The sequence below is a fragment of the Hesperophylax consimilis genome, chromosome 4 (genome assembly GCF_061612785.1).
Source record: "Hesperophylax consimilis isolate HC1 chromosome 4, BYU_Hcon_1.0, whole genome shotgun sequence".
NCBI lineage: Eukaryota > Metazoa > Arthropoda > Insecta > Trichoptera > Limnephilidae > Hesperophylax > Hesperophylax consimilis.
Genome location: NC_142839.1, coordinates 10,843,020 through 10,857,275, shown reverse-complemented (window position 1 = coordinate 10,857,275; position 14,256 = coordinate 10,843,020). Strand labels below are relative to the sequence as shown.

The window sequence follows — 14,256 nt, the reverse complement described above, 5'->3', positions numbered from 1 at the left end:
GAATCTAGTGCTGTATTTATGTTTTAATTTCTCTTTATGCTGCGGGGTAAATATATGCTGAATTATAATTTTTTGCCACAGTATAGCCTTAACAGGTAAAATTTTGGCATTCTGAAACAGCAACGGTGTTTATGTCTCTGTTTGAAAATATTAGACTACTTTAAAAGGAAAGTTTTTAGTTTAGACATTAATTCTGTTGGACTTGTTATGGATCTTAGTTCCGGAGAGAGTTTATTCCAAGCCTTCGGCCCAGATACTCCGAAAGCGCGATCACCAAACTTAGTATTTGGCTTGCGCTTAGGTTCCATCAGTCTGCCTACAGCTGCTGATGTTGCTGATCTAAGAGTTGATTCCCTCAGACCAGTGTTTTCCGGGACGCATAGTTCAGAGACGTAGAGTTGGGCCATTTCATTGATGGATTTAAAAATTTGTTTTCACTCGACCATTTGGAATTTCATCCGTCTAAAGTTGTTAAAATGGTGGTCGTTTTAATAGTTCAGTAAAGGTTATTTTTTAAATGTGAAATAGTCGTCTTTATTAATTAAGTAGGTCGGTATTTAAGTACCTTACAAATCTAATAGATTTAAGTGATAATTTAGGTTTTGTTTTATTAAATAAGATAAAATTAGATGGGTACATATTTTTTTGGAAGCGAGATCTAGTGTTTACAGAACTACTAGTCAATTTACAATGTTTTATCTATGATTAGTACGAGTTATATAATTGTTTCGAGTTGTGATAATAACGAGAGGTAATTGTGACGAGTTGTGTTAGGTAGGAGTACCGATTGCGACGAGTTGCGACAGGTGAAGGTTCGAGTGATAATTGCAATGAGTTGCGAGAAGTACAAGTGATAAATGTAATGATTTGTGATACATAAATTCATGATATCCGATGAGGGGAAATTGGGTTAAGTGTGGAAATATTATTTGTAGCTATTCTTGAGTTAAAATAAAATATACTAGTATCAAAGAGAGGTCGTACGTGATGTCATCTTTCTAGTACCGTCTATCCTTTTCGAAGGCATATAAGACGTGCGAGAAGGAACAGGACGATCGTCGATGACGTGAATATGAGCACTCTCTGGGGCTACTTTTATTTCATTACTAGCTGAAGTCCCCGGGGTCGCCCGAAATTTATAGTTTATATGAAATCTAATATAGTCATATTTCAAATTCTCCAAAATAGGGCAATAAGAACAATACTCAGACGAAATAGATATTCAAAAGTAAATAAAATGTTAAACGAACTAAATTGGCTAACGGTGAAACAGATGTTAACCTTGAACACGATGATATTTGTACACAAAATAGTAAACAACCTGCTACCCAAATATTTTTCAAATAAAATTGTATACAACAAGGACATACACAAACATTAAACTAGGATGTGCTATGAAATCAGCCTACCAAAAAAGGACAAGGCGAATTCTCAGAATAGTATATTTTATAAATGGATGATATACTATAACGCGCCGTACTATAACTATATATGCCGGAAAACCTAAAGTCTGCCCCAATTGGAAAGTTCAAGATGTTGTGTAGGAGCCACATCAAGCAAGAAAAAACATTGTATATTTGTATGTAACAAATTAATTAGTCATTTGTTAACTTAAATGTGCAAATTACTAAAAAAATAAAATAAAAAATAAGCCAGTGAACTTCCTCTTTTTATTTCGGTCACGTGTGATCAGAATTTTGTCTCAGAATAAAACTATATTTATTTTTCGGAATAACTTTATTGAGTAAAACCTCAAATTGTAATATTTAAATATTGAAGACAATATTAGTGATTTATAAACGAAAATCTGAAACAGAAAAATCAGAAAAGGAAACCTGATTTTTCTGTTTCTGTGAAATATTGATTCTGTAGATATAAGATGTAAATTATAACTTCTAAAATGTATATGTAACTAAACTTTAAGCATCTGTTGGGCAAGCCAATTCAATTGGCTTAACAGAACTTTTTTTTTGATATGTATTAACTATTTATTAAAAAAAAACTATCATACCCTTAAATTAAATATACCATTCCTGAGAGAAAGTCCAGTGGTATCCAATTATGTCCTAAATCTTATCAGAAAAGGAAACGGTAACATCTGGGACAGATGTGACCGTTTCCTTTTCTGATTTTCGTTTATAAATCACTAATATTGTCCTCAATATTTAAATAAAACAATATGTTTGTATAACAATCAAATCCACGCTGCCCACCCAGCTACCGCCACCTATTAATAAATAGTACATTAATAAAGGTATTTTCTTTTTTTTATGAATTTAATGCACTTAGTTTCCTGTATATTTTCATAATATTATTTGGTTCGCTTGTATTTAACACAGCCAAGACTATTTTAGGCATTGATGGGTACATAAAGACTCTTTTCATTAAAAACGTTTTAAAACCATAATACTAGCATATACATAATTTTCAAAAACATGTGATCTACCGTAGGGTTTCAAGGGTTCATAAATTTCAATACAATTTTTTTGTCGGGAGGTCATTCATGACTGCGGTTCCGTGATATCCGCCCACCTCGCCTGTAACATTATGCGTATTTATTGTGTAAGGCTATTAGCAAAAAAGGTGAAATTGTATCGGTCTGACACAGTGGGTGACCTCAAAAGGAATATTCATCACTTTGGCCCCCACCCACTTTGGGTTTGATATTTCACCGCCAACACCCCCCGGCTGTCAAATAATGGTACACCCCGATGGTGGGTGAGCAGGATTGGCCAGTTTTTTAATTGTTCAATTTGTTTCTAACAGTCTTTTCGCCGGGAGTTCTTTGTTTTAATTTGGAATATTACTTGTTCCGGTAGATTTCGGCAATACCATTCCCCAAGGGAACGTGGAAGAAATAAAATGTTAAATAACATTAATAATTTATTTTAAATTATGAATATAGACCGCTTCTGGGAAATTTTTAGTATTCGTTTTTTAAACAGTGTACCTACTTTATCAGCTTAGTTAAGTGTGCAGCCGGTTCAGGTCTCTTATGGTATTTTCTTTAGTAATTGGTTCAGGGAATCGATTCTCCAATCCAGGCCGCTCGCAATCGTCATCGAAAGTACATACGTTGGTCGAAATTCTTATTATCGAGTCTCGTCGAAGGTTCATACATAAAAACGCCAAACGTCAAAAATCATTCAACTCGAACAACTAGCGGGTCGAACCACTCGTTGTTCGAGTGGAATGACTTCGTCAAGAATCGAGGCCCGGGTCTCTTAGGGTATTTTCTTTATTCATTGGTTCAGGTATTAGAAACGATGACTATTAGTATTGACGACTTTTTGATTGATACTACAACAGTTTCAACCGCCCGAAATGAGTGGATTTATCACATTATTTTCTAACAAATGGGGGTGAAGAAAAGATAACAGAAAGGTAATAGACGGTTAAGGATCATAGGAAATGCTATGTGGAAGTGTTCCTGATCCTAAAGTCTGATCATTATTTGCTTAAATATTACTGAATTACAAACAGAATTGTTTCACGTCATTATGTAATACAATTAGGATATTGCAAAATCTGATTTCAAACAAGTGTAAAAAAGACAGAGCGTGTGTTAAATGGGCTAGAACCAAACGGTTCTAATTCAGTTGCGACGTTGGCTTCCATTCAATTCTATATAGAATGCTTTTCTAATATTTTTATTTGTTAATTTTTACTTATCTTGTTTCTCTTTAGTTTCGGCAATAATAAGATACTTTTTTTGTTATTGAGTGTAAATATTTAACCAAACGCTGTTGGCGGGGATATTGGAGGGTCTAGAGACGTTCCTAATAATAAAATGTAGCTTCGTTTTATTAAAAAGTCTTCAGGTGTGCTGCAAACAGAGGCGGTTCGTGCAATAAGACAGGGGAGGCTGTGACTTTCCTAAAAGCGGATGAGAGAGAAGAATAAAGTATATGTACTTTCAAAATTTAATTTTAAATACTAGCCTTTCATATTTTCGTTTTTCACTAGAACTGGTTGTCTTTAAAATATTTTTAAATTCATCATACTGACGGTGGATTTCCGCTCACCGAGCCGCATAACGTAGTACAAATGTACGCATTACGAAGTGAGGCAGTCGTAGGGCCTGCCTCCGAGAGCCGCTGATTTCATGCAGGCAGAGTGAGGTGTGAAAGTCACATAGAATTGAAATAAACGGTAGTTGATATGGTCACGTGGTGTTTAGTTCGAGGCGCGCCTCACAACACTTCCGAAGGAGCACCTTTAATTTAAGATAATTTTAAAATTATATTTATTCAATTAATTTTATTTCAAAAATATTTTGAATATTTCGACTACTATACAAAGCACAAGTCCGTATTCTGGCGGTTGGATTACTTTGCCGTTCGATTAGATCACCATTTTAGGCCATCGTTGGAAAATAAATGAGACCCCTCCAATGTTCTTATATGCTTAAGAAGTACCTAGATATTCATATCTAGTCACTAAAACACGTCTGGAGTCATTTAGAGCTATGTTTTTAAATTTCTTCCCTCACCAAGATGATGATATAATACACAACTAAACTAATACAAAAAATATTTGTCAAAACAGATTACTTAGACGTTTTAAACTTTTAAGCATAATATTTTGGAATTCGAATATTTTAATAAGCCTTGCTTTTTTAATAAGCATTTGAAATCAATCACGCTAAAAATATTTTTTCGGATAAAACAAACACTAGCGGCGATCCCGAAAATCCTTTTAAAAAGCTGTAAAATCTGCGAATTTTAATAGTGACGAATTAACATTTTCCATTTTAACATAAAATTCATCCCGTCAATCAACGTCACCCAAACGTTTCATCATTACAGGACGATTGTTTGGGGAAGGTATAAAAGCTTGGCTGTAATATCAATTTGACAGAATCGATCGAAAAAGCTCCAGAAAATAATGACGGCTTTGAACGTAATAACGCGGTGTTGAAGGATTATAAATTTTTGATCGCCTTTTTAAACACTTTTTTTTTTCGGTGAAATTATTAGGAGACCTATCAAAAAAGTTTCTTGTAAATTTGACGGATATGCTGAGAATACTCGACCCGTAAGTATAACGATAATATTGATGTTGTCAACATTTAATATTTAACGCCCACAACTTCTAAGTAACTAGGATTAAAAATTAAAATGAAATAAAACTATTTTTTTATGTAAGCAAGAAAAAAATCAACTGCCTGGAAGCCAAATATGCTGAAAATTCCTAGTCCAAGTGAAGTTAAAAATTCTAAAGTAAAAATATACAATCTAAAGAAAGTAGAATTAGTACGTACTATTTTATTGGTTTTCTGAATCCTTCAAGGTAGGTACTTATCTAATTTATTGGTTTTCTGAATCCTTCAAGGTAGGTACTTATCTAATTTACTGGTTTCAAGGTGGGTACTTATCTATTTTATTGGTTTTCTGAATCTTTCAAGGTGGGTACATATCTAATTTATTGGTTGTCTGAATCATTTAAGGTGGGTACTTATTTAATTTATTGGTTGTCTGAATCCTTCCTGGGGGGTACTTATCTAATTTATTGGTTGTCTGAATACTTCACGTAGTGAGTTTCAATTTTCAAAATAGCACTTAAATTCAAAGCAAATCTAAGTGCTAGAGTTAAGACAGATGACAGAAATCATTACTTTTAATTCCAAAAAAATGTTGCTAAGAGCCAAGGAGCACATCCCATACGTACCTATTACTAATATCTTTAACAATCAAGCAGAAAATATGTTTAAATATTTAACTCAAAACAAGTAAAGGATTAAGGCGATGCACTACGTCATGTAATATTTTAAATTGAGCCGCTATCAATAACAACCCTTACGTAGATGGCGATAAAGTTTAAATTCCCGCTTAACACCATCCGCCTGTTTTGATTTATGCAAGAGAAAAACATGGCCAAAAAGTGCCTTTTATTTTATTTTGTGGATGTTCAGGCATAAATATTTTTTTTTTTTTTTCATTTTATAAATAATTTAATTTGCCACATTATATAATAAAATCATAACAGAAAATAGGTTCGTAAGTAGGAGATTTTAACTTTAAAGCAGTTTTCATAGACCTTTACATTATTTTTTTCTGGGCTTATAAAAAGACTTATCTAAAAAATACTCGATTATTTCTAAGGCCCAGATATATTCTACTCGCAGTATATAATTAAAGCATCTGAAACATTTCTAGGCGACCAAATTTTCAAACCAAAAACACATGATTTTGAATTACTACGTATGGAATAACTGGCCTTAACTGATGTAGCGTATTGAATAAATTTGTGCGGGTTTGAATTGTGGTGCCCTGAATTGAATAGATAAATGCAATTTTTAAAAGCGTGCAGTGTTTGTTCTACTAACAGCATAATCCTTTGAAAGTTCCATTTATTTGTCATGAAACGTAATATTTCCATTGATCTAAACTTAGATAGGATTCCCCGATGAGGCTATTGTCCAATGTGTAAATTGTGTTCTTCTTTCTTGCTAAAAATCGACTACTCTCTCTATTGTCCATATTCAATTTACACTAGCTTAAAATCGTACAAGCTATTATTCTTGAGTTGACTCAGAGCATGTAACTAGGTACAGATTGAGAAGCACGGAAGCAAGAAAGTACATTTAACCTCTAACGTGCAAAGAAATTCACCGTGGATTTCTGACGTTTGTATCCGTCGTTTGCCGGCGAATACAGAGTGGATGTGTTGGTAGGTACCTCACGGCACTTGACTCGTGTTAACGGTATTTCTAACCTTAAAAACTGCTCCTGGCATATTAAAATTTTATTCGCTTGCAAGGTATTAATGTTCCTTACTATTATTTTAGCTTGTCGTTTCGTCATCTGCAAATGTCTTTATTTTATCTGTGAAAAGCGCCTCGCAAAATTCCGTGTCAAATGTCTTTATTCGTATTTTAAAAAGTTATGGTACTGTATTAATGCACATGAAAGCCTTACAATTATTGCGTAGAACTGTAGAACGCTTATTTAGCTGTAAAATAAAATCAAACTCATACAGGTAGAATAGATATACATACGTTTGTATAAATACATAAAGACGTTATTTGGTAGGACGGAACCATTTACAAGTACTTTATTTAGTATCCATCAATTGTATGCATGTAGTTGTATGAATATGCTTATGAGTGTGTTTAAGTATGTTGTGTGACTTTGTGTGTGTGTGCCTATGAGTGTGTTGACTGTATTAAATCAATCTGTCTATGTATTTTATGCCTTTATTTTGAAATTCCTTGAAATTTTATTCTTTTTAATCTATTTTCTATATATTGGGGCTTCTTGTTAAATGTGTGCTTAGGTGTTATAATTAATAAATTTACCGACTGACAAACTGCTTTAGCAGTTTAGAGGTGCTTTTAAGGAAGAATTAAAATATGAATTTATGTTTCAAAAAAGCAGTAAGTTATTACGGAAATAGTGTCAGCTGGCGTTCGAGGGAAAGTGATATTCGAAGGGTTAGCATCTGGGCCTCGATTCGAGTGGAATGACTTGACGTTTGGCGTATGTAATTACGTACCTCCAACGAGACTCAAGAATAAGAATGTCGACCAATGTACGCACCCTGGATTACTTTGCTAATGCGTCTATGACTAATAAATTTTCGGCGTATCATTCCATATATTTAAATGAGACCGATGTAAAATGTTTTAAAATGATTTAGCTACCATTAAGGAGGTTGACTGGCCAAATGCGAGACATGTTCTTCACCCCTAAAGCGATATCTTGGTTAATCTACGTAGGTGGGATGTCGTGAACCTGAGTGGTGAACACGCTATTCAGAAATAATCAAGGACGCTAATAAGTCAAGGGTACGTAGTTCAACCCCTTGCAAAATATGTACGATCAATCTCACTATAAAGTTGTAACGAGTTCGGCCATGCAACATTGACTATGAATACCCTCAGAATTTCCATGAGTTCGTTGGAATTCTCCGCGAATTAATAGGTTTCTACTTGGGAAATAGTTAGTTGGTTGTGGAAATTTAATGTTGCAATGTTGTGATTTGAAACCCTGTATAACTTTCCCACTTGTTTATTATTATTATTAATAAAACCATGTAGAACTTTTTCCATTGTTCATATAAATAAATCACACTGAAAAAGTTAACGACGAAGATAAGTTTGTTATTGGTTTAATTATCTATACGAGTTGAAAAAAGTTATGTTGGCGTAAATAAAAATACATCTTTCGAAAATTGAATTACACACATTAGATTAAAAATAATTGTTTTAGCTAAATTCTCAGCTAAAAATTGTTTTAATAGTCTGTGGTTTTACTTATCTAATAATTTGTTTATTTATTTATCGAACAATTAGGCTTTAAAATGGAATTTTATTTTCATTATGTTCGTAATTATGACAAATAAAAATTTAGGATCAAGTGTCGTAAAGGGTAATTTTATTAATCAAATAATGGTATGGCAAACCATATATCTCCTTCACTGGAATTAAATAAAAAACAATATGAATGTAAAACAATGCATCTGATCATGAATATAAAACCAATTTCGGCAATTATTTGTGACCAGATGTGATGGATGTTATTTTTGAAAATATCTTGTTCCAGCTATTTAAATAAACACAAAACTTTGGCAAAAAAGCTTTTTGTTGGGAATAAATTTGAAACTATAAACGACTAATGAATGTTCCAACGCTAAATTTACCAGCACGAATTTCATGTTTACATTTATCCAAAGCGGCTGCAGGGATTTTAAAAAATTAACTTTTAAATAAAATAATTAAGTTACTTCTAAAATTACGATAAATTTGTGTCTTTTACGTTACACAATACAATAATAATGAAAAATATGGGTCTTTCTTTCACGTTTTCATTATATATAACATAACTTCGGTGTATATAAAAATTCAGTTTTAGTTTTGGAATTTTATCCTAAAATACAAACAACAATTTGTGTAAAACGTTCCTCGCAGACAACAGTGTTGGAAAAGATTATGCGCGTTCTCAGTAATTAGACTAGCGGTTAGACTTAACCTTTTTAAAAGTAAACTCTCCTGTTTTAGAAAAACATAAGTAAGGTACTTTAAAGGAATGTTTGAAAGCTTTTACGAAAAGCTTTTGAATCCTTTTTCCAGTTGAATCAACGGAATTTTCCTAATTTACCATCAACGCAAAAACAATCGTATGGTCAAATTAGGCAAATAATCGATCTCAAATATCACACATGAGTAACTTAACTCGTAAAAAAGTTTTTACTGAAAACAATTATTATTGTTGTAAATTCAGCAGTACAGCAAATATTGTGAACAGGACGGTTCAGCTAGTAATGTGAAATTGAAAATCTACTTTTACGAGCAATAACCCTGACATTCATAAACACGTACAATACCTAAATACTCTTGTTTAACACAATATATGTTATTATTGATTATACTTATTTGCCGTTTGCGTGACACGAATAAATATGTTTCTATTTGAACTTTAATAAAACTATGTAGATATATCCGTATTATAATGATGTATTCCTATGAAACATGTATATTAAACTTTACTCCAAAAAAGGTTAAATCATTCCAATACTGCGATATTATTGATAACCTATGATGATATGAATTGTGAAGTGGAAATCATCAAAAAACTATCCAATTGTGTACATTGGCTCCATTTTTCAAATGTAAATACCGCACAAGAGACCCAGTGAGACTATGGCATACTCAATTGGAGTTTGTTGTGAGGCTGAAGGTGGTGGGGAGGGGAAATAGATGGGAAAGATGAAAGTGTACCTGGGAGTACCTGGCTATTCAGATCTGGTCATCAAACACGCTTAAAGCCATTTCATTCATCGTTTCAATTCTCGATGGTGGTCTTACACCGGGGCGATACTGAGATTATCTTCCACTCTGGAACGTGCCATGAGTATAGTAAACTACATATTATTTTGGTTCCATGATAACTCAACACAGTGACAATTCAAGACACTTTTAAAAAGTGATATAAAGTCATTAGAAACGATGAAAATTACTATTTTTTAACCTAACCTAACTTACTTAACCCAGTTAATAAAGTTTTTGTTTCATCACTTTCCATGACTTTATATAATTTTTTAAAGATGTGATGAATTATCATTGTGATGATTTATCCGGTCACCATTATTTTTAATGTATAAATTATGAAATAACACAAATTTAACAAATAAAATTTACTTGCGAAATCCGGGATTTTAACATGCGACCTTCTGATTTCTAATCGAGAGCCTTACCCCTTGACCACGGAGGAATGTAATTTATTTTTTTAATGGATTTTCTAGGTTAATGCGATTGTTTTGACATCGCATCGTCTCTTCCGTTATGTTCTACGAAACTATGAAATATGCAATTAACTTGAAAAAAAAAACGAAATAACCGTTGCTAAATATTTTTAATTTTAAATTAGGTATAGGACAAAGCCAGGTATCAAAACTAGATCTATTCACATAAAAATACATAAACCCTTAACTCTCCGATAACGGTACCTTTTCATGAAATTCAATATGTGCTGATTTCTTAGATCCACTATTAATCCTTCACGCTAATTTGTTGAACTAGGCCCTATATTTATAAAACGTTCATTAATCTCTAAATAGTATAAGATAAAGTCTGTCTGTTTGTGCGCTTAGTTATTCTAAGCTACGCAAAGGATTTTGATAAAGTTTTCACTATCATTTAGAAAATTTCTTCCAAAAAGTTTATATATAATACACGCATATTATGATTATAGAAAGTAGAAAAAAGTCGAGCAACTAGTTAAATTAAATAGTATAAAATAAAACCGCTATCCGCGTCGGTCTGTGCGCTTAATTCTTCTAAACTGCGTAACATATTTTGATAGGAATTTCATTATCATTTAAAGGATTTCTTCCAGAAGATTTATGTATAAGATACATGTCTGTTATATTTACAGAAAGTAGAGAAATGTCGATGTTTTGTAATCAATTTTTACACTTCTTATATTGTTAACGCTGGAAAAACCTTATGACATATCAAAATGGGTTCTATGATAATTCAACACAGTGACAATTCAATACATTTTTAAAAAGTGATATAAAGTTATTAGAAACGATGAAAAAAAAGATTAACCTAACCTTACCCAACCTAACCTAACCTAACCTACTTAACCCATTTAAAAAAGTTTTTGTTTCATAATTTTCCATGACTTTATTTAACTTTTTAAAGATGTGATGAAATATCATTGTGATGATTTATCCGGTTACCATCAAAATGACGTACTACGGAATTGTATATATTAAAAAGGCCTACAGAAAAAGTCTGCCATGTTAAATTTCTATCTCTTTAGGGTAACCCACACATAATTTCAAATAAAAATGTGTTGAATCTCGGATGAAACCGGGTAAAGTATAGATAAACATCAAAAATGCTCTAAACATGTTTGATAACTCCATCTCAAATATAATATGTAGGTCGTGGATTAAGACATAAATAAAAATGTCCACATTTTGAAAATACAGAACATCAAACCACCCTTGTGGATTCAGCTCTCCCCTTAACATAAATTCATTCCCCACAAATGGGTGGTTATTATTCATACCCACCCCCTGATGGCCGCCGACGGGTTGCATGTTTATTAATGGATACCAACCGAAACAAACAATACACCTACCCACACAATCGATATCAACATTAATGAGTGTCCATTTACGAGCAGCTATTCTAACCATAAAATTTTTGATGTTAACATTCCGTTAAAATTATTATAGGCACAACCAGAGTTCACCCGAACACAGTACTCACTTGCATACAGCACATTTGAAACTTGTTATTTGAAATCATAAAATAATATTCCAGTAAAAATGAAAAAAAAGCAATGTTAAAGATTTTTCTTTTAAATACTATATTTCTTTGTCTTGTCCTTTTTTTCGCCACATACAATAAGCAGGCACGAAATGATTGTCTCTTGTCTTATTTACATTTCTCTGTGATATTTGGCAAAGACATTCTCGAAAGTGAAGACATATTATGTTGTTGGGGACAACTCTACTTGCGTGATCTTATGTTATGAAATAAATTTGTCATACACTGACAGAATAGAAATGTGTCAAACACTGACAAAATATAAAATAATATCACACACTGACGACCTACAAGTATATGCGTTATGCATTGACAACCGAGGAAAAAATAAATGGTTCCATGATAACTCAACACAGTGACAATTCAACACACTTTTAAAACGTGATATAGAAACGTTATTAGAAACGATGAAATTTTTTTTAACCTAACCTAACCTAACCTAGATAACCCAGTTAAAAAAGTTTTTGTTTCATCACTTTCCATGACTTTTTAAAGATGTGATGAATTATGATTGTGATGATTTATCCGGGTACCCAAATAAATATGTCAAATGCTGACAAGATAGCAACACAAATATCATTTTTAATGTGTAAGTAATATTGACATAGTTTCTAATAAATAAAATCTTAGCAGAAAAACATATAGCAAACTGTCTTACGGAGCGATATGGCATCATGAAATTTTCGATTTACTTGTCCCATCTCACGGACGTAAATTATTTTTTAAATCGTTTTAATCCGGGTTTTTATAATTACTTACACGTATGCAATAAAATATGGAAAAATATCCTCTCAAAAAAAAAAAGCAAAAAATATTTTTTATTACGTATTCGTAAAAATAATTTATTTTGTATTATTAACAAAATTATGATTTCAAATTGCATATTTTTATAATTTATTTAACTTAATTTAATTTAAGGAAACAAAAATGGTTTGAAGGAATCCAAGTGAGCACATTATCGTATTCAAATCGATACACATATATTTTGTGTTTTATTCTGTGGAGTGTTTTTCCGCTAGTTGCCTTAGCATGCCAACTCTTGATTTTTGTCGAATATTATTACCAATTTGGTGAAAGTTCCATGACCGTTCATACGTGACAATTCAAGAACTCGACATATTGATTTAATTAAAGCCGTCGGCTTTAAAAAAATATCTTATAATTATTTCTCACTCATAAAACAATGCAAAAGTAAATAATGATTAAATATTCTAAAGAAAACAATATTTCATATAAAGCATTTACTCTATTATCACCTATCACATTAACTTTTAACACGACTTAAATAAAGTTGTGAACAATAATATATTGTGTGACATACACAGTAAAATAAAATCATTTAAAGCAAAAAAGTTTTCAAAAATTGTTTATAGAAAATATCTTAAACTTTTCATAAAAAAACTAAAACCTGACTTATATAATTATAAATATTTTCTTCTAAAAACATATGATATTCAGTTTCAACGCCTATAACCAAAATTTGTATAGTAAACATCACTTTACGAAAAGGTTATAGCATTTATTTAGTGTGTTTAATATTTCCAAAATTGAACAGTGTTGTTAGCAACGTAAACTTTTTGCGCAACATTAAAAAAGTTCTGACGATTATTGCTTTTGCCAACAACGGGCAGAACCTTGCCAAAAGCGAGAAAACAAGAACAAAAGTTACTAAAAAAGTGTGACTCACCGCTCTTGCATCGACGTAAGCCGAGCTGCTGAAGATAGAAATCACAACAACACAAAATATCGCCCCGTGGAGAGCGATATCCATTCGTAGAGATCCTTTCGTAGTCGGCATGTTAAAGCTGTCGTAGCGGCGTAGAGGTGTCCTTCCCGCCCGACTATCGCGGACTGTCTGTCGCAGACTGCTACGGCCCGACGTAGCTTTGCCGAAACTCGTATCGTGGCGCGCTCTACCGATGGTCAAGAAATGTCGCTACTCGTCTTGAAGTTGATTATTTGTTTGTTTACATTACAAGGCGATTTGCGGTTCGTAGCGGAACACAAGAAAAATTCAAATTAAATCTACAAAAATTTGACAAAATTTATATATATATTTTTATTTATTTATTTGTTGTTGTAATAAAATTATTATCGTCTTTGTATGGGGATACGTATGTGAAATATCGGGAACCCTGGCGTTACGAATTTCGCACAATAATTATTATATGTTAGGTTTTATACATGCCTATTCCAGTGAGGATATCATTATCCCTATTTGTTACAAAAAAGGAAGGTAATAAACACTTTATATTATTATATAATTTATAAGCCAGGGAAAGTATTTGAAGCACTCAATAAAATACCGTTTATTGATATCTTTCGAGCTTTTAAATGTTGCCAGAAACTAAGTTAAGAATCCATAATGCTTCATAAAAAACCTGTTAAAAGAAAGTTTTTTTTTTAAAATTATTTTTATAAATATATCTTGAGAAATTCGGCGTAGCTAAGTACTAGCTAAATAGGTAGGT

At 32.2% G+C, this 14,256-nt stretch overlaps 1 protein-coding gene across 1 annotated transcript in view; it reads right to left on the bottom strand.

Annotated features, from left to right (window-relative positions):
• LOC149424180 (uncharacterized) overlaps positions 1-13,626 on the bottom strand; it is a 388,030-nt gene extending 374,404 nt beyond the window's left edge. The window contains exon 1 of the mRNA XM_089651345.1: positions 13,473-13,626. Within this exon, the coding sequence (XP_089507471.1) occupies positions 13,473-13,583 (111 nt within the window). The 5' untranslated portion in view covers positions 13,584-13,626. The remainder of the gene's footprint in view (positions 1-13,472) is intronic.
• Between the last annotated feature and the right edge of the window lie 630 nt (positions 13,627-14,256).